At 40.1% G+C, this 24964-nt stretch overlaps 1 protein-coding gene and 1 pseudogene across 5 annotated transcripts in view; both read right to left on the reverse strand.

Annotated features, from left to right (window-relative positions):
• Positions 1-2114: 2114 nt before the first annotated feature.
• On the reverse strand, positions 2115-22055 carry LOC125635892 (adipocyte plasma membrane-associated protein-like; annotated as a pseudogene).
• Positions 21295-24964, reverse strand: part of RASSF3 (Ras association domain family member 3) — a 171467-nt gene continuing 167797 nt past the window's right edge. For all 5 annotated transcript variants that reach the window (XM_048835912.2, XM_075124380.1, XM_075124381.1 and 2 more), the window contains one exon: positions 21295-24135. In XM_048835912.2, the coding sequence (XP_048691869.2) occupies positions 23986-24135 (150 nt within the window). In that variant the 3' untranslated portion in view covers positions 21295-23985. The remainder of the gene's footprint in view (positions 24136-24964) is intronic.

Raw genomic sequence — 24964 nt, forward strand, 5'->3', positions numbered from 1 at the left:
TCTCTCTCATACCTTTTATGGTGAACTGAAATTGTGAACATCTTCAAGGGAGGCAGTTGTGTCAAAAGTTCTAGAAATCTGCTGCCTAGTTTATAACATTCTAGGGCCCAGTGCTCTGGTATCTATCCACCTTACAAGGCCTAAATTGAGACATTAAATACTACTTAAGACTATTGCTTTTGGACTTAATGAAATCTTTAATCACTTAAGAAAAGTATACCTTGCAGTTCTTCCTCTTAGGTCTTCCTGATAGAGACCATGTCTGAACCTAATTCTCCATCTATCAGGAGCAACTGCAGGCCTACTTAAAAGCTCCAGCATTAAGACAAAGTGACTGATTTACTCCTGCAGGGAATGTTCGCATTCATCCAAATCTGCTTAGAAACTGATGTTGAATTGTTGCAAAACCCTAGGTTGGACACACAGACTTGTTGAAGTGCCTTATTGATTTTAACATAGGGAGAACTAATCTGTTAACATTGCTGTTAAAGTTCTTAAGTGAACTGGAAGTTGAGGTACATATTGCTACTATTGCCAACTCTTTAGAAAGTGCAGGAGCTCATCTTCTGATGACATAAGAAGATCCAGCCCCTTGGTAACATAGAGCCATGCTTGAAGCCAGCAGTCTCACCCATCTGCTCACCATTATCACAGCAGGTCCACTCCTACAAGACACAGACAAGATGGCACCTCTGATCCTCCCTCTGCAGCTCCCAGGCCAGGAACGGGGGGCTGAAGAATCCCAGGAGGCACAGAGGTGAGGATGGGGTGGGGTGCATAGGGATTGGGAGACAGGATTAAATTGCTGGGAAAGACTGGGGTGGGAGTTGAACTTCAGCAGCAGGAGCTAGAATCAATTTTACCCAGTAGATTCAGGAGAGATCAAAAATCAAGACAGACCAAAAAAAGTCTTTAAAATATCATGACTTTTGATCTCTTAATGCTGTATTGCTTTTCAGTATCTAGAAAGGGAAGTGAAAGTATTGGAATGCCATTACCAGTTGAAGGTAGCAAAGAATGGAGGAGTGTCTTTTTCCTTTAGCTTACCACCCCCACTCAAAACCTGAAAAACATGGTAGTGTCTCTTAATACCACCTTAGCTGTCACCAAAGTAAGATTGTGTTAATACCAATTTATCTTAAGTTAACATAAAACAAGTGGCCAGAGGTAGTTGTATACAGTGTTATATTCACTTTAATTATACCTGTTTCTAAACTACTTTAGGTCAACTAGTATAACTAGTTTATAGGTGCATTTATACTTCTGTCTGGCTAAGGACCTAGTAAGGTATCTAGAGCATAGGCCAGTTGTCATACCTAAGTGTTAGCTTTTCTGTGAAAATAGTTGATACCCAAGATTGCCAGCTTTAGAAGATTCCCTGTGGCTTGCCTATTTACTAAGCAAAGGTCTTGCCACACATTAATTGTTTGTGTAGACAAGCTGGGGTGTAAATATACCCCACCCTAGCCTGATACCAGTATCTGTGTGGACCCTACTGCCCTACACTAAAATTCCTAGCACACTTTGATCTACCCTTCTTTGAAATGGGGAGTATGTCAAAGCACACTAAGGAACTTCTATTGTGCAGCAGGCTACTAGGGGGTAAAGTTATTACAAGCCCTTAGTGCAGAATAGAGTTCTAACTTTCCCCACACTCTTAGAGGGCAAATGCACACCCAAAACATAAGTAGTTGGTGAGAAGAACATGAAATGTATACTCAAAGTAACCTCTAAATATCATGGATGTCTAGGCCCTGTGGAGATTAGCCTATATTCAAGCAATCTGAGGAAAGCTTAACTTCTACATCTGCCTGTGCAACTTCACAGCTTACACAATCCCTTATTACTGGATTTCAACCTTAATTTAAAGTGGATAATTGCTTAATCATCAGTATAATCCCTCTGCTACCAGAGCCAAAATGGAGCATTACCTGATCTAAGTTCTAGCTGAAATACTTGTACAATGTTGGAGGAAAATTCCAATATTAAAGTAGTGTGCAGAAGAGCTGTGTTTCTGAAAATGCTTTTAAGTAGTTTGAAGAAACACCATTGTTTTTCTTTCCATGTACATGAGTTAGGTATATTGGAATCATACAAAACTAGACAGTTAGGTATTAGTTTAGCACCGCAAGAAATGGCTGTTCTATATTACCTCTGTGTTTCCCCATTGTGCTCAAAGACATCTCTAGTGGCCATGTCATGCTACCATCAGGGTCATGAAAACTCTCTACAGTTTCTCCTTGGTCATTAATTTCTAAGAATAAGTCATGTTTATGTAGAAAGATGCTATAGAGTGATACTAGCAGAACCTGTAAAAATGTAAGACGGCATTGGTTATTTCAGAACATTTTCCATTAAAGGAAAATTGGTATTACTATAAGGGGGATTATGTAGGTACAGATGTAACAGTGCAGATCTGGCACTTGCCAGATAACTTTACTGTTGTGGGCAGATGCAAATAAACCAACAGCTAAAGCACACTGATAACTTTCACTCAACTGTTTCTGCCACAGCCGGATGTCTGATAGCTCTATGGTAAGTAACAGGTTCGTAACTCCTGAAATACAGTCACTGCTTTAGCATCTCAGGAAAGGGTGGGCATTAGTGGGGCTTATTATAAACTGGCAAAAAGGACTTACTTTATAATGTATGAGAGACTGGGGTCCCAGGGGAGCCACACTGAGATTACTCAATTAGGGCAAACTACAAAGAATGGGACAGACAATCCCCAAAGCTGATGGGTATTCCAATACTTAGGTTTACCAAGCCAGCACAGAACAGCTTCTATAATACCTTTCTGGATCCCCAGAAAACACAGTTCCCTTTAGCAACCCAGCCTTGGGCTTCCACCTAGACTCACAAATCACATATGATGATTACTGAAAATCTTATTAAGCATATAAGAAAGTTCTACCAATCCCAAAGGATTGGACACATTACCTCCCAAGTTAATGAATATTTCAAATCTTACCCAAATACACGCTTACAGCCAATTCTTACTAACTAAACTAAAATTTATTAAAAATATATATATATTGGTTAAAAGATCATGCACAAGAATATAGTTTTGAGATTAGCTTCATAGTAGGGATGGTGAGCTTTGTAGTTGCAAAGAGTTGTTTCACAATTAATCCATAGGTTGTAGTCCAATGTTCATATCCAGGTGGGACTGGATATCTCAAGCTTACCCTGCATAAAGCATTAAGCAGATCTGAGATGAAAGGATCAGGTCTCAAGAGTCTTTTAATAGTGTTTTCTGGCAGCCTCTTATCTATACAGTCCTGGGTGAACAATAGGCTTTTGAAAGTATCCTTCTATTTCCTAAACATCACCAGTAATTACTACATGGATTAACATAAGGAAATTTATCCATTAAGCAGTTTATCAAAAATTTTAAAGAGACATAGACAATGACGTTTCACTCAAGATTCATCTAAACGTTGAATATTCCCTTTTGATCATTGAATCAATAGCTATAGTAATAAACAGGAACTGTCTGTTTACATGGCTAATATCTAACAAGACAGAAGTAAAGATACTATTAGTATCACCTTTAATTCTCTAACAATACAGGTTTGCATTTCAAAGTTCTAGCCCATCTAACATGGAATTGCCCTAATTACCATTTACATAGTTCCCAACATGTCTCTAAAGGTTGAACCTGGGTCATTTAGCCTGCGAGCTGCTTAACCCTTTTTGGCCATCTGTCACAATGTGGACTTGCTAAAGCAGAGTTGAAATCACTTACCGATCCGAATCAAAATTATGTATCAAGTACTACGAAAGAAATGAGGAGCTGAAATTTCCCTAAGCAATTTACTTAATCTCAGCCAACTGCAGGGTGATAATTTTACTCTGTGGGAGAAAGATGAAGTCTTAGCACTGACTTTCTGTACATGCAGGCAAATAACGGTGCTCCAATAGCAAAATCCCAGCTGGGCATCATAGTTTAAGGCTTCTTCAATTGCCTTAGAATAGAAGTAATCAAAATGCAGGAGGTAGCATACTTAGACTATAAGTGCTTTCGGGTGGGGACAATGTTTGTATGGCAACTCAGACAATGGGGTCGTGGTCTATGATATCTTGTCTACGCTAAGGGCTTGCTTCTGGAGTGGTGCACCTTCCTAGGTCACACACAGCTTATACCAACAGTGCTTTTGCCAACACCACTTATATCAATTCCCTGGCCAAGAAAGACACTGCCAACATCACTTCTTTTCTGGTAGAACTTACAGCAGCACAGCAAAGACCATTTAAAACAAAAGATAATAGCCCGAACCAACAGTTCTCCAGAAGCAGTTTTAAGTTTAGGTCAGGCCTGAGGTTTGAACACGCTACTGCAATGCTACTATTACACAATGTCAGATTTAATTCACCTTTGCAATAAATTTCTTTAGGGACAAAGTCCTAAAGCATTCAGAAAAGGAGCAAAAGAAACTAGGAAAGCAAGGAGTAGATATTCCCAGTCTGTATGTGCCTCTCTTTGATAGTCTGCTGTTACCTGGATAGCCAGGTAGGCTTCAGACCAGCACTAAATCCACTCAGCCAATAGCTGCCAAAAAAAGTGAATTCATATTTTTATATCCGTTTAGGTACAGCAGTCATTGAGGGACACAGTACAGATTGAAGTGACACTAGAGGAGGTTTTGGAATTAATTGAGAAACTGAACAGTAACAAGTCATTGGGACCAGATGGCATTCACCCAAGAGTTCTGAAAGAACTCAAATGTGAAATTGCAGAACTATTAACTATGGTTTGTAATCTGTCCTTTAAATCAGCTACTGTACCCAATGACTGGAAGATAGCTAATGTAACACCAATATTTAAGAAGGGCTCTAGAGGTGATCCTGGCAATTACAGACCGGTAAGTCTAACGTCAGTACCGGGCAAATTAGTTGAAACAATAGTAAAGAATAAAATTGTCAGACACATAGAAGAACATAAATTGTTGCACAAAAGTCAACATGGTTTCTATAAAGGGAGATCATGTCTTACTAATCTATTAGAGTTCTTTGAGGGGGTCAACAAACATGTGGATAAGGGGGATCCAGTGGAAATAGTGTACTTAGATTTTCAGAAAGCCTTTGACAAGGTCCCTCACCAAAGGCTCTTATGTAAATTAAGTTGTCATCGGATAAGAGGGAAGATCCTTTCATGGATTGAGAACTGGTTAAAGGACAGGGAACAAAGGGTAGGAATAAATGGAAAATTTTCAGAATGGAGAGGGGTAACTAGTGGTGTTCCCCAAGGGTCAGTCCTAGGACCAATCCTATTCAATCTATTCATAAATGATCTGGAGAAAGGGGTAAACAGCGAGGTGGCAAAGTTTGCAGATGCTACTAAACTGCTCAAGATAGTTAAGACCAAAGCAGACTGTGAAGAACTTCAAAAAGATCTCACAAAATTAAGTGATTGGGCAACAAAATGTCAAACTAAATTTAATATGGATAAATGTAAAGTAATGCACATTGGAAATAATAACCCCAATTATACATACAATATGATGGGGGCTAATTTAGCGACAACTAATCAGGAGAAAGATCTTGGAGTCATCATGGATAGTTCTCTGAAGACGTCCACGCAATGTGCAGCGGCAGTCAAAAAAGCAAACGGGATGTTAGAAATCATTAAAAAAAGGGATAGAGAATAAGACAGAGAATATCTTATTACCCTTATATAAATCCATGGTACACCCACATCTTGAATATTGCATACAGATGTGGTCCCCTCATCTCAAAAAAGATACACTGGCATTAGAAAAGGTTCAGAAAAGGGCAACTAAAATGATTAGGGGTTTGGAATGGGTCCAATATGAGGAGAGATTAAAGAGGCTAGGACTTTTCAGCTTGGAAAAGAGGAGACTAAGGGGGGATATGATAGAGGTATATAAAATCATGAGTGGTGTGGAGAAAGTGAATAAGGAAAAGTTATTTACCTGTTCCCATAATATAAGAACTAGGGGCCACCAAATGAAATTAATGGGTAGCAGGTTTAAAACAAATAAAAGGAAGTTCTTCTTCACTCAGCACACAGTCAACCTGTGGAACTCCTTGTCTGAGGAAGTTGTGAAGGCTAGGACTATAACAGGGTTTAAAAGAGAACTTGATAAATACATGGAGGTTAAGTCCATTAATGGCTGTTAGCCAGGATGGGTAAGGAATGGTGTCCCTAGCCTCTGTTTGTCAGAGGGTGGAGATGGATGGCAGGAGAAAGATCACTGGATCATTACCTGTTAGGTTCACTCCTTCAGGGGCACCTGGCATTGGCCACTGTTGGTAGACAGGATACTGGGCTGGATGGACCTTTGGTCTGACCCAGTATGGCCATTCTTATGTTCTTAGTATATCAGTTGCTGTACAATTCACACAAGAGGATTTTCAAAATGTAGCGGAAGGGGCTTCACCAGAAGCAGCAAATCTGTTGGAACAACGGGGATACTATTTATCGGCTATCCATCACAATGCTAATTGCATACAATTTACATAACTTAAATCTGTTCCTCAGAGCAGCACCACATAGTGGCTCCAGGCAGGGAAAACTACTTGCAGAACTCAACACATTCTTTGTAAAATGAGAACTCTGCTCTCTCATGTTAAAATTAGCTCTGATGTTGTATGAGATGAGCAAAATTCAAGACACACACGTGCACGCACGCACGCACACACACACACACAGACTTTTTAAAAAATGGAAAACCATGGTAAATTAAACTTATCTTAATTTGAAGAATGGGGTATTTGGCTAATAACGGTAATCACACAAATGTTCTCACTTTCTGAGGGCAACTTTAGGAAGTCCAGATGTGCAAACGTTTATAAGGAAGGATTATTTAACCAGGACAATTGCAATAAGGTTTGATGAAATTAGGAACCAAAGTACAGTAGCCGTATATGAGCAAGTATCTAGAAAAACTTTATACTGGGTGGAGTGGCTTTCCACCTCCACTTAAAGCATACTTCCATTTCAAAATTAACTAAACCTCAAGCATTGGCCTTCAAAAAAGTTAATTTTAAACATTTCCAATACTATCATTTTTAAATGGATAGTTTCAGCGAAAGCATTGGAAAATTATGTTTGGGACTAGAAATTAAATCAACAAATCAACAGCCTAACCTGATTTGCAATGTTTTAATTCCAGGAGGGAAAATTGAGGTTTTACATATGGTATAATTCTGCATGTGCTGGTTTCTGAGATTAATATGTAGTCTTCATTTGGAGACCATGCATGTGCCATGTACAGGCCACTGAGCAGAGTTCTGGCTATTCTTGTTACAGGGTCATAGGCCAGCAGACATCCAAGATGGTTAGTTTCTATGACCTTAACCAAAACAAGTCATTAAAAAATGAAAGGACTTAGCTAGATATTTTAAAAGAAATCTGGATTCAATGACTAACAGAAAATCGCCAGCAGTTGTTTTAACAGTTTAATTAAAAGCAGACCTTATACATAGTACCGCCATCTTAATATAAAAGACAAGCTTGCAACACTGTAAAGGAACAGACTGCTCTGTTCACTGTTTATTTCAATGAATCCCCAGGGTTGTATACCTGGCTGATCACAGCCCTCATGAAGTGAGAGAGAAGCCTCTCTGCTTCCTCTACAAGTCAGAGGAAAAAGTTTGGCAGTAAAGCCCCAAATCAGAACTCACTCTGAGGCATATCCTGCTTTGTCAAGCTGCTTGAAGCCTCTCCCTCAAGCCAGGCAAATCAGGAAACAGCATCACACCTGCTTGTCATGGCAAATAAAGATTTGACATTTCACTTCAAAATACCCCAGATAATTTAAGCAAGCTTCCTTTACTAAATGATCTGTATGACAAATTTAGATTGTTTTAACTGTAAACTCCACAAGGCAGGGGCTGCTTTTATGTTTATCTCTTGTGTGCTGCCAAGCCCTTTGTCAGCATTTAAATAAGGAGGAGACTACACGATACTATAGGACTGCAGCACTGATGATTTAAGGACTATTAAATTCCATCACTTGATTTCCAATCTCTAACAGGAATCTTCACACCCTAAAAAGCTCTGTGGATTCACTGCACCCTAATATTCCTCTGATTTAAATGACCAGTCATCAAGTTCTCACATCCTTACAGCCAAGGAAGACTGGATGAGACTCCGTTGAAAGTTCATTAACATTACTTCCATATGGCCAGGGAGGAAGCTACAGAGCAATGCAGCATGTTCATCACCTCCGGAGCTGAGCATATTGTCTCTACAGCTTGCTTAGTTCAAACCAGTCAAACAAGCAAGAGACCAAAACTAGAAATCAAACCCATTTCTTCCAGGTGGTAGTTCAGAGTACCACCAGCACCAAATGATGCTTTAAATATATTTAATCACCCCTACAAATGACTAAGGAGAGCATCTCACCTCATATCTGTGAGGTCCCCATTTTCTACTTGAATTAGGAAATAAATGGTCCTGTTACACGATATTTCTAGTCCAAGAACCTAAAAGGAATTCCATCTATACTTGATTAACAAAAATACCCAATGATCAAATGCAACGGACAACGTCAAAGTCAGAAAGTGTTCCTGATCTAGCTTTTAAATGAAACTATCCACTTTCACTCATCCCATCAGTCCGTTTTCTGAAAGTGAAACTATTCTAAAACATTCAATATGTGACAAAGTAAAAACACAATATTTGCAGTCTTGTATCCCTGTTGGTCCCAGGCTACTAAAGAGACAGGGTGAGTGAAGGAATATGTTTTATTGGACCTACTTCTTTTGGGGAAAGAGAGAAGCACTCAGAGGGTGTATCTACACTGCAAAGAAAAATTCACAGCACCACATTTCAGAGCCTGGGTCAGCTGACCTGCGCTTGCAGGGCTTCAGCTGCAGGGCTAAAAATAGCAGTACATATGTTCCCACTTGGGCTGGAACCTGGACTCCAAAACTCTCTCCCCTCGCTGGGTTTCTGAGCTGTGAGGGAACACTTTTCACAAAATTCTCTCTCCATACCTGACCTCAGTACTCATCCTCAAAGGAAACCTGCACAACAACTTCAAAAAACGAGCCTGGGAGTGTAAATTCATAACTTTGCTAGACACTAAAAATCATGGCATGGAATGCCAAATGTTTTATAATTAATGTCACAAAATGTTAGTTTTTAATTAAAAGAAACATATGAAATTACTTTCTCCTCATTTAGCATCTTGGTCTCCCTCAAATACTTCTTATTGAATCATTTTAAGCACTGCATGCCTATGAGTCATTAACACATTGGGCTAAAAACTGGGAGCAAGAAACTATATTCATAAGGCTAATTTTCTTAGAATAGTACTGCGATTTTCTGAGAATTTTCTTTTAGGAGAGAAGTTGAATAGCTCCAGTACCACATTTTTCCAAACTTCCTCCAAAGCTCAGAGGGGCATTCTGGAGGTGGAAGATGGGTGTCTAAGAAACTGACCAGTTGCTGTCAGTGAGGATGCATCTCAGTGACCTTTCACATGGGTTTAGCACCAGTGCAGCTCCACTAATGTAAGCAATGTTGGAAGCACTAACGTAGCTCAGGAAAAAGTGTTTTACCACTGCATCATTTAACTCTGCACTTACAGCAAAATAGAGACAAGGCCTCACCCTCTGCAGACATTTTAACAGTGCAGAAATTTTTTTAGTCCTCTGTACACTAATAGTTAAAACAGTTTTCAGCACTCGTTCAAGGAGCAACCAGTGTAAATAACAGTTATTGTCTACAGTGGTTCAATTATTGGTGTAGATGGGAATGGAAGTTGTCTGTAACTCTGAAATGTTTGGAACTCTGAACAAAGCACAGTTCGGGCTCCAGATCCAACACTGAGACTCCAGGCCAGGCTTCAGCAGCAGCTTCCTTCCCTGGGCTGGACTGAGTTTACAAGCTTGTCCCCCTCAGGCTGGCAGCACCAGTGTCTTCACCTCCTAGCTGTAGGTGGCTGCCCTGTGTGTGGGAGTGGGGTGGAGACAGAGACCCCAGATGCACCTACCTTTAAGATGCAATTCAAGCACGGTACAGTATTTGCTTTTTTTTTTTTGGGGGGGGGGGGGGGGCTGTCTCTGCTAATGCCTGATTGATTACTTCCAGTTTCACATGGTGTCCTGTTGACCAGTCAATCCGTAACTCTGGTGTTCATGTCTTTGAGGTTCTATTGCAGTTCTCTCCTTTTGAAATCAAGAACCACTCTTGTTTCAGTCACCATATGGATTTCAAACGAACAACAACTAGAAATACTCCAGATCTGAGTCTACAAGAAACTACGTAGTGTTATCAGTCTTTAATAACTTTGCATGTAAAACTCAGAAAACATTAACAGCAATTAAAACAGTATTTCTGCCCCTTATTCAGCATTGTTATACAAATGAGTCAGTCTTGATTATCTCATTGGGGAAAAAAAAGATCACTCACCACATTCAAACACTTCCTGCTCTACTGAGTAATGAAATGAAATTGGTCACCACAGATCATCTACAGCTTCCCATCCACAGTGCCAATGTAAAGATTACCTTAAAAAAAAAAAGAAAAAAGACTAGTTCAGAAGTGATTCTGTAAGTCAGATAAAATATACCATTGGAGTGAAGAACCTGGCATTATTTGTTCCCTTCCTCCTCCCCAAACACAAATTATTCTCTCCAGCATAAAGGTAAGAAACCCTATACCTTAACAAGGAGCTTAATAGAGCAGAGACAGAAAGAATGAATTATTTTTATAAGGGATCTTGTACTGAAATCTGAGTTTGACAAAGTGTAGGTTACTCAGGAAAACATATTTAAGAGTTATTTCAGGTCTCTGCTGGATCAGGGGAGAACAAGCACAAACACAGAGCTGGACTGCCTGGATTTGCCAGGGTAATGTGGTCCTGTCAGTTAACATTAAGGAAAGCATCAGTGAAGCACATACAATCTGTCCCAGCTCATAAAGGTTCTACAGTTGTAATCAGCTAGCAGAATGTGGGGTTGACAAAGAAAAGCAGGGTATCTGCATTTTCAGGTAGATTGCAATGGCTGGGCTAGTACGGGAAGGTAACCTTGCTTATAAAATTGTCAACGTTCTAAGCACTCACCTTGTGCAGTAATACATTCTTCAAGATGCATGTTCCAGTTCATTGCGCATGCACCTTGGGTCAGAGATTTGCTGTAGCAGTACCTGTTCAGCCCATCCTCATGCTCTGTAATGATGATATATAGGGGTGCACGAGCAAACCGCCTCCAGTTTTCTCTCCATCATAAAGTCTTGCAGAGGGCACTCCAAAGTGGAGGGGAAGGAGGGCGGGTAGTGTAGCACCTATAGGGACAAAACATCTCAAAGAACTCATTACTGCACAAGGTGAGTAGCCTCTCCTTTTTCTTTCAGTAGTGTTCCTGTGATAACTCTTGAGCAGTATCCCCAAAGGGAGGAGGGAGCTTCAGAATGTAGTCTAATACTGAAGACAGAACTGCATTGCTCACCACAGCATCTGATCTAGAGGCATGCACCATGATACAGTGCTTGAAAAAAGTATGTTCTGAAGCCCAAGTTGCTGGTTTGCAAATCTCGGTCACCGGAATATTCTTGAGTCACGCCATACAAGTACATTGAGACATTGTAGAATGGCCTAATACTCTAGAAGAAGGTTGAATGGTGGCAGAGTCGTAACATGAAATGATACAGCCAGAGAGCCATCTTTAAAGCCTTTGGGTGATGACTGTGGATCCTTTGGATCTGTCTGCTATTGAAACTGCAGTCTGGGAGACTTTTTGAATGGTTTGGTTCTATCCAAATAGAAGGACAGTGGTGGTTCTTGTTGTGTGCTGTTGTTGCCAAGAAGGTCAATGGCATTTTGGGATGTATAAGTAGGGGCATTGCCAGCAGATCGAGGGACATGATCGTTCCCCCTCTATTCGACATTGGTGAGGCCTCATCTGGAGTATTGTGTCCAGTTTTGGGACCCACACTACAAGAAGGATGTGGAAAAATTGGAAAGAGTCCAGCGGAGGGCAACAAAAATGATTAGGGGACTGGAACACATGACTTATGAGGAGAGGCTGAGGGAACTGGGATTGTTTATTCTGCGGAAGAGAAGAACGAGGGGGGATTTGATAGCTGCTTTCAACTACCTGAAAGGGGATGTAGACTGTTCTCAGTGGTAGCAGATGACAGAATGAGGAGCAATAGTCTCAAGTTGCAATGGGGGAGGTTTAGGTTGGATATTAGGAAAAACTTTTTCACTAGGAGGGTGGTAAAACACTGGAATGCGTTACCTAGAGAGGTGGTGGAATCTCCTTCCTTAGAAGTTTTTAAGGTGAGGCTTGACAAAGCCCTGGCTGGGATGATTGAGTTGGGGATTGGTCCTGCTTTGAGCAGGGGGTTGGACTAGATGACCTCCTGAGATCTCTTCCAACCCTGATATTCTATGATTCAAGGTATGGAAGGCAGCTTCTTGCCTAGTCTGATGTTTTGAAGAAAAAAACTGGGCGATGAATGGTCTGGTTAACATGAAACTCTGAAGACATCTGACCTTAGGAAAAAACTTAAGGATACGCAGGGCCCTGATTAAAAGATACCCTACGTGCAGCTATTTGGGGCCTTCTCCTGGAGTATTTGTGTGGGCAAAACTTTCATTGGTTTTGATGGGCGCTTTATCCAAGTAGGATCAGGTCAGTCATTAGCCTCACTGTCACCAGCTCTCAACCTAGTAAAACATTAATACTGTACTGGTTTATACTGTATTGATTTAAACACACTTTTTAGCAATGTTTCTCTTGTCTAATTTCAGCTGAGAAACACATTTGTGGCACATTTTCTTGTACATGAGACCAACTAATGTGCTTTATTTGCTGCTACAACATGAATATAGAAAATGTATTGAAGAGAAGGTTACTCACCTTGTGCAGTAACTGAGGTTCTTCTAGATGGTTGTCCCTGTGAGTGCTCCGCTTGAGGTGTCTTGGTGCCCTGTGCTTCTAATTGGAGATTTGCAGGAGCAGTGCCCCAGTTGGCTGCGCACGGCAGCCGCCTCCCACCGCTCCGTGTGCACAGCCAACCATTCCCCAGTTCCTTCTCTACACCAGAGGATCGATGTGAAAGTCTGAAGTACAGGAGAGGAAGAGGAGTAGTGGAGCACCCACAGGGACAACCATCTTGAAGAACTTCAGTTACTGCACAAGGTGGGTGCTCCATTTTAGGTGGCTGTAAAGCAGTGCCCCTCAGTGGAGAGGAGGGGCTTCGGAGTTCATTTATTTACAGTGGAGAGCACAGAGAGTCCAAAGTGAGCATGTGCAGCTGACTGCTATTCTAGGGCATAGTATTTGGTGAAAGTATGGGGTGATGCCCAGGTAGCTGTTTTACAAATATCAGTGATGGGTACATCTTTGAGAAAGGCTATCAATGTGGACATAGCTCTAGTGGAGTGTGTGCAAAGTCCGGAAGGAGCTTGCACGTTGTATTTTTGGTAACATAATTGGGTACAGTTAGAGATCCATTTAGAAAGTCTCTGTTTGGAAATGGTTTGACTTTGTGACCATTCTGTTGTGGATACGAATAGTCTGGATGTTTTTCTGAATGTTTTTGTTCTCTCTGTGTAAAATGCCAGCGCTCTGCGGATATCCAGCATGTGTAGGGATGCCTCCCTGTTGTTGGCGTGTGGCTTGGGGAAGAATACAGGTAATTAAATGGGTTAGTTGAGATGGAAGGAGGAGGTGACCTTGGGTATGAATTTAGGATGTGGTCATAGAACTACTTTGCCCTTGAGGAATGTGATATAAGGCGGGTGTGCAAATTAGAGCACCCAACTCTCCCACCCTTCTTGTTCATGTGATCACTACTAAAAAGGCAACTTTCATGGATAAGTGAAAGAATGAGCAGGTCGCTAGCCGTTCAATGGGTTTGCTCATGAGGGCACGGAGAACAAGGTTCTACATAGGGGTCGGGTCCCTTAGTGTGGGTAAGTGTTCTCTATATCCTTGCGAAAGTGCTTGGTCAGCAAATGGGTGAAGACAGTGAGTCTGTCCACCTTAGCATGAAAGGTAGTGATAGCTGATAAGTGCTGTGAGTGAACTAGTGGAAAGGCCCGATTTTTTGAGAGGTCAATATGTAATCGAGGATTGTGCGTAGTGGGGCCAATTGTGGAGTAATTTGCTTGTCCTGGCACCAGATGGAGAATCGTTTCCACTTGTGCGCGTATGTTTTGTGTGTGGACAGTCGTCAGCAGTGTCCTGCACTTCCGTGAAACAGCGTGTTTCAAGTTCTGTCATTCATGGATTATCCAAGCCTTGAGATGGAGTATTGGAATGTTGGGGTGACTGCGGCATCCTGCATCCTGTGTCAGCAGATGAGACACCGGGGAAAGGGTTCATGGTGGTCTCACAGCCATCTGGTCCAGGTATGGGAACTATGTTTGTCTGGGCCATGTTGGTGCAATTAGGATGACTCTGGATTTGTCTTTCCTGATCTTGTGAAGGCTCAGTAAGGGGATTGTGGGGGGAAGGCATACAGGAGCGGGGCTTCCCATTTGATAAGGAAGGCGTCTCCCAGAGTTGTTCCCCAGTCCAGCTTGGGAACAGTATTGTGGGCATTTGGCATTGTGGGTCATTGAGGAAAATCCCCGTTGTTTGAATATAATTTGCAGTATTCCTGGGTCCAGCTCCCAATCATGCATTTGTGAGAAGTTCCTGCTTAGGTCATCTGCTGTAGCATTCTGGCTTGCAGGTAGGTAGGATGCCGTGATATGTACATGTTGTTGGATATGCTGCATTGCCAGAGGTGAACTGCTTCTCTACAGAGCAGGTAAGATCAGGCCCCTCCTTGGCGATTTATATAAAACACAGTCGCCAAGTTGTCCATGAGAATCTAGACAGTTTTGTTGCTCATAAGGGGGAGAAAGTGGTGGCAGGTGTTTCGGACTGCTCGTAGCTCCAGTAGATTTATGTGGAGATTAGACTCCGCTAGGGACCAGCAGCCCTGGATGGTGTTTTTGGACAAGCGTGCCCCCCCATCCCACCAGAGAAGCATCCGTGGTGATAGTTACCGATGGGGGTTCCCGTTGGAAGGGGACACCTGAGCAAACGTATGTTTGTTTTGTCCACCATGTGAGCGAGTGTTTCACTCTGTTGGGCATTGTAAGACATCTGTTGATGGAGTGTCTGTGAGGAATATAGACAGTGCATAGCCAGGTTTGTAGACATCTCATATGAAGCCTGGTATGTTTCACAACAAATGTTGTAGCTGACATGTGCCCTAGAAGTTGTAGGCACATTCTGGTGGACGTTTGTGGGCTGTCATACTGTTGTAATTCGGTTTGTTAAGGTAATAAACCATTGTTGGAGTAGCCGTGCTGATGCCGTGATACAGTCAAGGTGTGCCCCTATAAAGTCCAGTTGTTGGGTTGGAGTTAGGGTGTATTTCTGAAGGTTGATTTGTAACCTTAGGTTTGTAAACAGGGTTAAAGTGGTGTGAGTGGCGTCAGCTGCCTCCTGGTATGCTGGTGCTTTGAATAGGCAGTTGTCTAGGTAGGGAAAGATTATCACACCCTGCCTGTGAAGGTGTGCTTCTGCAACGCTGAGAACTTTGGAAAATACCCTTGGGGCTGCGGATAGGCTGAAGGGGAGCACCCTGAACTGGTAGTCCAGGTAATGAACAGTGAATCAGAGGAACCTCCGGTGGATAGTGACGTGAAAGTGAGAATCCTGTAGGTCGAGGGCCAAGAGACGATCTCCTTTCTCCAATGCTGAAACTGTGTTTGCTAGGGTTAACCATCTTGAAGCGCTGTGTTCCCATGAACTTGTTTAGTTTGTGCAAGTCCAGAATGGGCCTCCATCCACCTGTTTTCTTCTGAGTAAGGAAGTAATGTGAATAAAATCCCGTATGAGCTGGTACAGGTTCCACAGCTCCTAATTGCAGAAAATGATTTATTTCCTGCTGTAGCAGGTGCTCGTGACATGGGTCCCTGAAGAGGGATGGGGAAGAGGGTGGGTAGGTGGAATGGAGACAAAGGGGATGGAATAGCCCATCTGTAGAATTTCCAGAATCCACTTGTCTGAGGTGATGGTTCTCCAAATGGGGTAAAAAGTTGTGAGGCGGTCCCTAAATGAGCTGGAAATTAAAAGTGACTCTGGAATTGGAGAATGTGGGGCTCTCGTGTTCTCGACCAACACTTCAAAACATTTGCCTGGAAGTGTATGGTTGAGATGTATACGACTGTTCTTGTATTAGTCGGCATCTCGTCTGGTGCTGCTTGCGGTGTTGGTCATAATTTCTTTGAGGCTGGCTGTATGCGGCAGTCTGGAATCGCTGGTTATAGAACATGCCCTGTTTCTTTTTGTTCGCAGGGACATATATTCCCAGTGTCTTTAACGTTGCATGTATCCTTCAAGGTGTGTAAGGATACATCTGTGCTCTCTGCGAACAATTTTTGGTCTTTGAAAGGTAAGTCCTCTATGGTAGCCTGAACTTCCCTGGGGAAGCCAGTGAGATAGACCCAGGAAGCCCTCTGCATGACGACAGATGTGGCGATTGATTGGGCTGAAATAAGAGGAATATCTAGAGTTGTTAAGGGGACTGCTGTCATTCTGACTGAAGCCAAAGGTGGTAGAGAAGGAACTGAGGAACGGTTGGCTGCGCACCTGTGGTAACCGCTTGGAGTGGGCTCCGATTAGAAGTGCAGGGTGCCAAGACGCCTAAAGTGGAGCACCCACAGGGACAGTCCTTGAAGAAGAAAGTTAAATTACTTCTCAGCAAACATACACATTACTGAACTTAAAAGTAAAAATAAACGAGGACCTACATGAATGGCTCTGGATCAATAGGCGACAGCAAAAGGTAAATACCAATAATGTTTGAAATGGCAGCAAGAAAGTTACCTCTGCCAATTGAGTTAAAGGGTTCTCCTTTGTTATTTACATACAGAATCGGGGAAAAAACATCTTAACTTTTGAGGTCAAATCAAGTTTTATAAATATGTCATATTACATTCAGCCTCTACATTATTTTCAGTCTTTACAGTGGCACAAAGGTTGACATTTACATATTTCCAAACGTCCGTACTTTCAGTTTCTGTTTGTGCAGAAAAGCTTTTCCCTTAATTACATTTGGTTTCAGTTTAGCTAGCAAATGCAGAGAGTATTTTTGTCATTTGGACTTGTTAATTCAAAGTTGAGAAACTGGGAGTTGAAAGAGCAGAAAAACTTTTGTTTTTCTTTTCCAATCTATGAATAAAAAACAGGTGGGAGAGGATATGATTTGCTAGTTCTAAAAAAACTTGAAGTTCATGGAGCGAGATTTTCAACAATATTTAGGCACCAAAAGATGCAGATAATTGACTAGTGGGATTTTCAAATGAAGGTTAGGCAGCTAACTCCCACTAATTTCAAATGGAAGAAATTTTTCCTAATGCTTACATATCAATACTAGGAGTCTAGGTAGCAAGCAAGAGGAATTGGACTTTTTCATGGATGAGAAAAAATTTTATATAGTCGGCATTACTGAAACCTGGTGGGATGATTGGAATGCAAAATCTCTGGTTATAACCTGTTTAGGAAGGACAGAGTGGGTAAAGAGGTGGGCATGGCACTCTACATTTAGAGTTTGAGCATTATTGATAACTCAGAACTGCAGGATCTTGAATGGATAAGGTTCAGAGTGCTAACTGCAAACCCATGATGTACTGGTCGGGGGGATCTATTAAGATAACCAAATCTAACTAGAGAACAGAATGAGTTACTCCTTAAGCACCTAAACATGTAGTGACTTGATTACAGTGTATATGTACCTTCACAGGGAGAAAATACCAGATACTAAATGGCTCTTTCATCTAGAGGAGAAAGGCGTAACAAGAACCAATAACTGGAAACTGAAGTCAGATAAATTCAAGTTAGACACAAATTTTCAAGAGTGAACTTGAATAATCACTGGAACAAACTATCATGGCAAGTGGTGGATTCTCCATCTTTGATGTCTTTCAAATCAAGACTACCAGCCTTTCTGGAAGTTATGCTTTAGTCAAACAAGTTATTGGGCTCAATATGGGGTAACTTGGTGATAATTAAGGACCTGAGAAATACAGGAAGTCAGACTAGATGATCTGATGGTCCCTTCTGGCCTTAAACTCTATGAATTCATGAGCCTGCTTAAACACTTTTGAAAATTCCATTGGGCACCCATCTGCATCTTTAGAGACCTAAAAACCTTTGAAAATCTGGCCCCTGGTGACCAGAATCAGTCTGTCAATTCACTAACTATACTTAATAGTTCCTTTGTTTAATAAATCAGGTAGTTTTAAATGCAAAACGTGTTTACATAAAATTTTTTTCTTATGTATCCAGCACATTTAATGTAGTTTTATTAGCTCAATTTTTTGTACATTTAATTGAATTCCAATTTCTGTCCAAATGCATCTTGACACACATCACGAGTAAACAAACATTATCTAGTGCGACAGGGTTGGGCCGGATGGCTACAGGAGAGTAATAGAAAGCAGATACATTAGCCCCAGGTTAAGTAGGTCCCTTTTCCCTGGGTAAGGTAACAGGGAAGGTTCCAGAACAATCAGGAACCTTTTGGAGACAATTAAGACAGACAGGCTGATTAGAACACCTGCAGCCAATCAAGAAGCTGCTAGAATCAATTAAGGCAGGCTAATCAGGGCACCTGGGTTTAAAAAGGCGCTCACTTCAGTTTGTGGTGCGCATGTAAGGAGCTGGGAACAAGAGGTGCTAGGAGCTGAGAGTGAGAACGCATACCGTTGGAGGACTGAGGAGTACAAGCATTATCAGACACCAGGAGGAAGGTCCTATGGTGAGGATAAAGAAGGTGTTGGGAGGAGGCCATGGGGAAGTAGCCCAGGGAGTTGTAGCTGTCGTACAGCTGTTCCAGGAGGCACTCTAGACAACTGCATTCCACAAGGCCCTGGGCTGGAACCCAGAGTAGAGGGCAGGCCGGCTTCCCCCCAAACCTCCCAACTCCTGGTCAGACACAGGAGGAGTTGACCTGGACTGTGGGTTCACAAAAACGGCCAAGCTGAGGGCTGCCATGAAGCTCCAAGGCGAGCAAATCCGCCAATAAGCGCAAGACCCACCAAGGTAGAGGAGGAACTTTGTCACACTAGTAAACAAGAAACATGTCACTCACAATTCTCTAACATAAAACATTTAAAAATTAAGAATTGGAATAGATTTATTTTGTGCTATATAATTACTTAAATGTATATAGATAAGTGTCCTCCTGTTTAGCAATAAGATGTACAAAATTAAGTACAAAGGCCCTATTTGGTTTCAAATCAACATTTTTTAATAGTTATACCAACCAGTGAAAATGAACTTATCTTTAGGAAAAATAACTAAAAAGTACAAATGCAAAATAAGGCTAAAATCAAATATTTAAATTAAGGTTTTCTCCTTGCTGATTTAAGTCATGATTAAAATTGGTGCTTTAAATCACTGATTTAAAATCAAACCACCCAGGCTTTAATAATCCACCCTTTACACTTTTTCAATGGTTCTCTCATCTATAATTTAAAAGTTTGACTAGTATTTTGTCATAAAAATTAAAAACAGCAAATTAGCATTTAAGGTTTAATAAATTTTAAAGGGCAGCAGATTTTTAAATAATTTAACTTTTATGTCCTTTAATGGTTTAAGAGGTACACTGTTTAAAAACAGGATTTAAAATGTCAGTTTCTTTAATCATGATACTAACAGAATATTAAAACCAGATAATTTTAAATACTCCAATCCCTTGTTGTTTTTGCTGTTTGTTTACTTTTTCCATTTTATCATCAATTTGGACAGTGACAAAATCTCAATGTTATAATGTTTAAAGTACAACCATTACCAAAGAAAGTGTTTAATTTGTTAAAAACTTTCCACTGGAATTTTTTAAGAAAACAATCCATGAAAACATTTCTTCTGATTTCATGTTTCGTAGAATCATGTTCTTCCAAAACCTAAATTTTGGGCCACCTTTCAGTTGAACGTGTCCCTTACAAATTCAAAGCACCCTTAATCCAAATGCTGGTGCTAGAAAATAATGTACTGAAATAAGCCTTTTCTTAACAAGGTTCTTCTTAGGAGTCAAGGAATTTTTCTTTTGTTTTATAAATAAATAGCAGCTAGCTTTTAAGTAGCGTTTTTCATCATTAGATCTCACAGTGCTTTACACTTCACCTCCCTGTTCCTTGTAACCTCCATCTTACAGATAAGAAAACAAAGGAACAGAAAAGTGACTTGGCCAGTGTCAGCCAGGATGACAGTAGAGAGGTGGGAACAGAACCCAAGTCTCCAGAATCCTAATCCAATACTCGGTCCACTAAGCCACTTGGAGTGCTTATATTGTTAATCAAACTAGGAGCCAAAATAAAAAATAACTTTCTACTGATGGTGTGCATATATATACCAAAGTAAATATTTCTTGTCTCATAAATTATGCCTTGGGGAATTCTGCACCACTGTGCAATGCAGAGTTTTGCAGAAATTAATGTTGTGCATGCAGAATTTCCTTTCCCCCCACATAAATGGGCTACAGTGCTGCTGGCTGCCACTAGGGGCTGCTGGACCCAGTATCACTCAGCTCCCCCATAGAAGACATGGCCAAGGAAAGGGGAGAGAGCTAGAGGGTTCCTGGCAGCTTCAGTTCCCAGCATGCCCTGAAGGAAGGAGGCAGTGGTGCACAGGAAACTCCACCCAAGCACGGGACTGAGCATCAGGCTGTTTTTCCCTCTGGATCCCTGAGCTCTGAGGGGCAGAGGGGGGGTGGGTGTCTAGGCTCTGGGGAGAAAGGGGTGTGGGTATCTGGGCAATGGAGGGCCCTACAGCTGGGCTCTGGGGGGAGGGGTTGCGGGTATCTGGCAAGGGGGGGGCCCCATGGTTGGGCTCTAGGGGAGGAGGGGACCCTTGTAGATGTCTGGACCCTTGCCTGGGCTCTGGTGGGGCGGAGGGATGGGACAGAGAAACAGGAACTGGGTTGTCATAGGGGTTTCTTTAACTCTCTGCTCCTGGGGGAATTTGTGTGTGTGTGTCTGTATTGTTACAGACATACTTACTGACAAGTATTTTGAAATAAATTACCAAAATAATTGAAACTGGCGTGATTGTGTACTGTTATTTTGACAAATAAAATTTGCAAAATTTTAAAATATTGTTTGCAGAATTTTAATGTTTTGGAACAGAATTGTTTATTTTTTGGCACAGAATTCCCCCATGAGTAATAAATCTTAATTTGTGCTTAAAAGGAGGCTATATTTTGCCAAGTAGCTTCCTTATAAAGAGGTCTTATTGAGCATTAAATGAACACAACATGAACTTCAGGTAATACAATATTAGCAAGGTAAAACACCACACAAATGATAAAGTACTGCCAACTTCAACTTTAATAATGGAACTATCATTTGCCATTCAATAACAACATCAAGGGGAATAAAAACTTCCCTATAAAAATAAAAATTAAACTTGTCAAAATTATAAATAGTATAACTTTTTTTTAAAGACATAAATTTTAAAGGTTTCCCTGCATTGTCCCCAGGTCATTTAATCATAATTCTGGTACCATCACATAATTAATACAAAACAGTTCTGCAACAAAGGTTTGACAGCTTGATCATTTGATAATAAAATTAAAAAGAAAAAAATGAGCCAGATTTGACCATTTCTTTTAAATTAAAGCTGTTGTAGTAACCAGTGTGTAAAAAAATAAAACAAAACAGTCTTAACAACAATTAAGTGTGGACTACGACAAAATTAAAATACAGTAAGTTTTTTTTTTTCCCAAATTAAAACTTGTAGTGCATAAGACACTGATTGAGGTTTTGGCTAAAGCAAATGAAGATGCCCACTTTAAAGACAGATAATTTAGTTCAAGTAAAAAAGATTCACATATCTATAAACTACAGACTCAAACAGTGTTGAAATCTGAAGAACAAATGGTTCAACGTTAACTATTATCTAATGATTACATTGTTATGGTTAACACTACATAAATTAAGTGGATGTTAATAGAATATCCATCCATATGATGTAGTATTTATAGAAAAACAATGTTAACAAAATGTAAAAGTACTCCCTGAACCATTATGATAAAGTGTCTCACTTTGATGATAAACGTCCCACATGCCCTACAATGTTACATGTGAAATAAAATAAAAACAAACAAGATATACCATATATATTTTTATAGTTAGTCCTACTTTTTAAGTTCTCTTAACACTTTAAAACATATGATTGTCTTGCTGCATCTGCAAAAAAATATTTTGCCAAAAGAAAAAAAAAGGAGGTGTCCATTACTAAATAAAGGAAACAAAGGCACAATTATGTCAAATTCATATAAAGAACAGAAACATCTTGGAGTTTCACAGAGTATCCACTAGGTGTCACCAAAGTGTCAACTATTCCTTGGGAATTTACAATGAACATTTTTACAGTAAGAGAAACAATTGCTGTTCTTGAATCGCCAGCACTATTTATCCATTTCTTTACTAGCATAAATCCTGACTTTTCCCCACCATGTGGTTATGACTAAAACTTGTCAGTTATTCAAACCTTCTTCATACTTTTATTGCACACCCATTTCTTTGGTATCTTTGAACGTGCTTCTTTCGATAAATATTTCTGAAAGAATAACAATGACATTTACAGTAAAGTAAAAATTTTCTTTTGCTACATTTTTTTCCTACTCTTAATCAAGTAAATCAGCAGTGTACAGAATTTGGTAATTAGCTGTTGGACCATTTTTTTAAAATAATATAATTAGAAAAAAATTCAAATTACCAAAACTGGAGTTATTAAGCGATTCATCTACAACATGACCAATATATTCTAATTCTCTGCTTCCTTGGAAATACAGGCAAGAAATTCTACTTCTCTTTGCCTTACTGAGCCTTTAAATAAACACACTAGTGGAGGAAGCTTTCATGTCTTCATAAGATTGGACAATTTGAAATTGTCCATCCTAAAAAATGTCTCTTTGACCTCAGCTGAAAGATCTGATTTCAGTTAGACCAATGTATCTGCATCTATATTTCTAATTTAGACATTCAGTGACCGATTAGGTGGGTGTTCCTTATAAAAATGAGATATACTCACTACCCACATTTCAAAATTTAAGCAGATAACAGCTCATTATATTTGTTGCACATCTCAAACCATATATGCTTTCACATGTTTAGGAACTAGCTTCTCCAATGTAGGCAGTTTAATTTCCACTAATATGTAACCTCCTTCCTTCCTTCCCTCCCAGTCCTTGTATAAATTATCCTCATTTCTATTCTAGTGAGAATGTACACAATTCTAAAAACTTATTCATAATATTAGAACATCCTAAAACTTTATTCTTTTACAACTACTCACTAGGAAAAATAAAATTCCATTTCTTCTTCTATATTAGTATTTCCACTTTACATCAATCTTCCATCAGCTGTTATAGTCACTTCCTCTGCTCTTGCTTTCTTTTCAACTTGCTCTTTACTTTCTCCAGTAAGACTACTTTAAAATCTTCCACAATTTCACAGAACCTCAAAGGTTTTACATCCCTTCCACCTATAACTGTTTTCTCACAAATTACACAGTAAATATTTGAAAACAGAAAGGTAGTGCAAATCTATTTAGTCTCAAACATAATGCTCCAATCTGTTTTTGATCATACATGGCTAAGCTGTTTTATTAATTTTTAAAATGATCAATTTGCACTTCCTTACTTTTAAAGCTATCATTAATATTAAAGCAAATAATAAAAAGTGGTCAAAAAATTCTTATTTGTTAGCATCCTAGATAACAGATTTAGAGCTTACACAAAGGTAACCTGGAAAGCCCTTGAAGGCACAATAGGGGGTTGCAAGTTGATGTACAAACATGCAGAATTCCTTACTTATGGGTGCAAGACACTTAGTGCCCTGATTTATGGGTCTAAATGTATAGAAAAGTACAGGTAACCCTCGCTTCACAAACCAGTCTTCTGAATAAAGAAAACTACTCTTTGCTGCTGTTCTGTACGGTTAGGTTTGGCATGCTCCAGGGCATTTTTCCTGAGTGTTCTTTGGCCCCACTTTAACCTGGTTTCCACACTCCATCAAGGGCTTCTTCAAGTTTGTCTTTGTAGGCTGCGTAACGCCTCTTTAAGATCTGTAGTTGCTCATCTTCCTCTTTGTCCAGTATACGCAAGAAGTTCTGCAGTTCAGGAAGGCTAAAGGCTTCCCACTGGGGAAAAAAAAATGGGAAAGCCTGATGTAGTGAACAGGAAATACACAAGTTACTCATATTGTATTTTTAAAGGGACACTGTCAACTCAGAATCTATTTTGCATCAAGAAAAGAGCGAAAAATAGTTTCATACTAGGCTGGAAGTCCTCCTGCTAATTTCTGTGGTTTTTGCAAACATTTTTTCTTTTTGAAACGTTTCTCTTCTCTCTTCTGTGAGAAACAATGGGGCATCTAACTACACATGAAGTGTTTGCAAATCCACAAAATAAACACAATGGGGGAAAAAAACAGAAAAACATTTCTCTACACTCTTTTACAGCATTACCTGTAACAATTAGTACATTAATACAATACATTTCCAGACACAAGACTGAGTTTTAATTTGATGGTAGCCACTTAATCCTAACAAAGTCAATGAATGAAAATTGGAACTAAGTAATTTCATCTACATCCTAATAATAGTGTTACTATTTGGCAGGGGTAATCAATAGGCAGACCATGGGCCAAATCCAGATCGCTGGAGACTTCTGAATTAATCCCGGAATCTTTTTATTTACTTATTATTGTTATTTTTTTTTAATTATGTTTTCTGGAGTCTGGACCCAGACTACACCCTGCCCAAGAAACGTGGACCTTGAGAAAAAAAATAATTGACTACTCCTACTATATGGTGTACAAAAGCCAAGTTAGCACAATTTCCACAGTTAAGGAAATATAAAGTTAAGTTTCCTACAGAAACATCAACTTGGCCACATTACACGGATGTATAAACTTCGATCCCTGTTTTTCTTGTAGCATACCATTTTGACAAATGGTAATATATTATA

Source organism: Caretta caretta, chromosome 1 (genome assembly GCF_965140235.1).
Source record: "Caretta caretta isolate rCarCar2 chromosome 1, rCarCar1.hap1, whole genome shotgun sequence".
In the NCBI taxonomy this organism is placed as follows: domain Eukaryota; kingdom Metazoa; phylum Chordata; order Testudines; family Cheloniidae; genus Caretta; species Caretta caretta.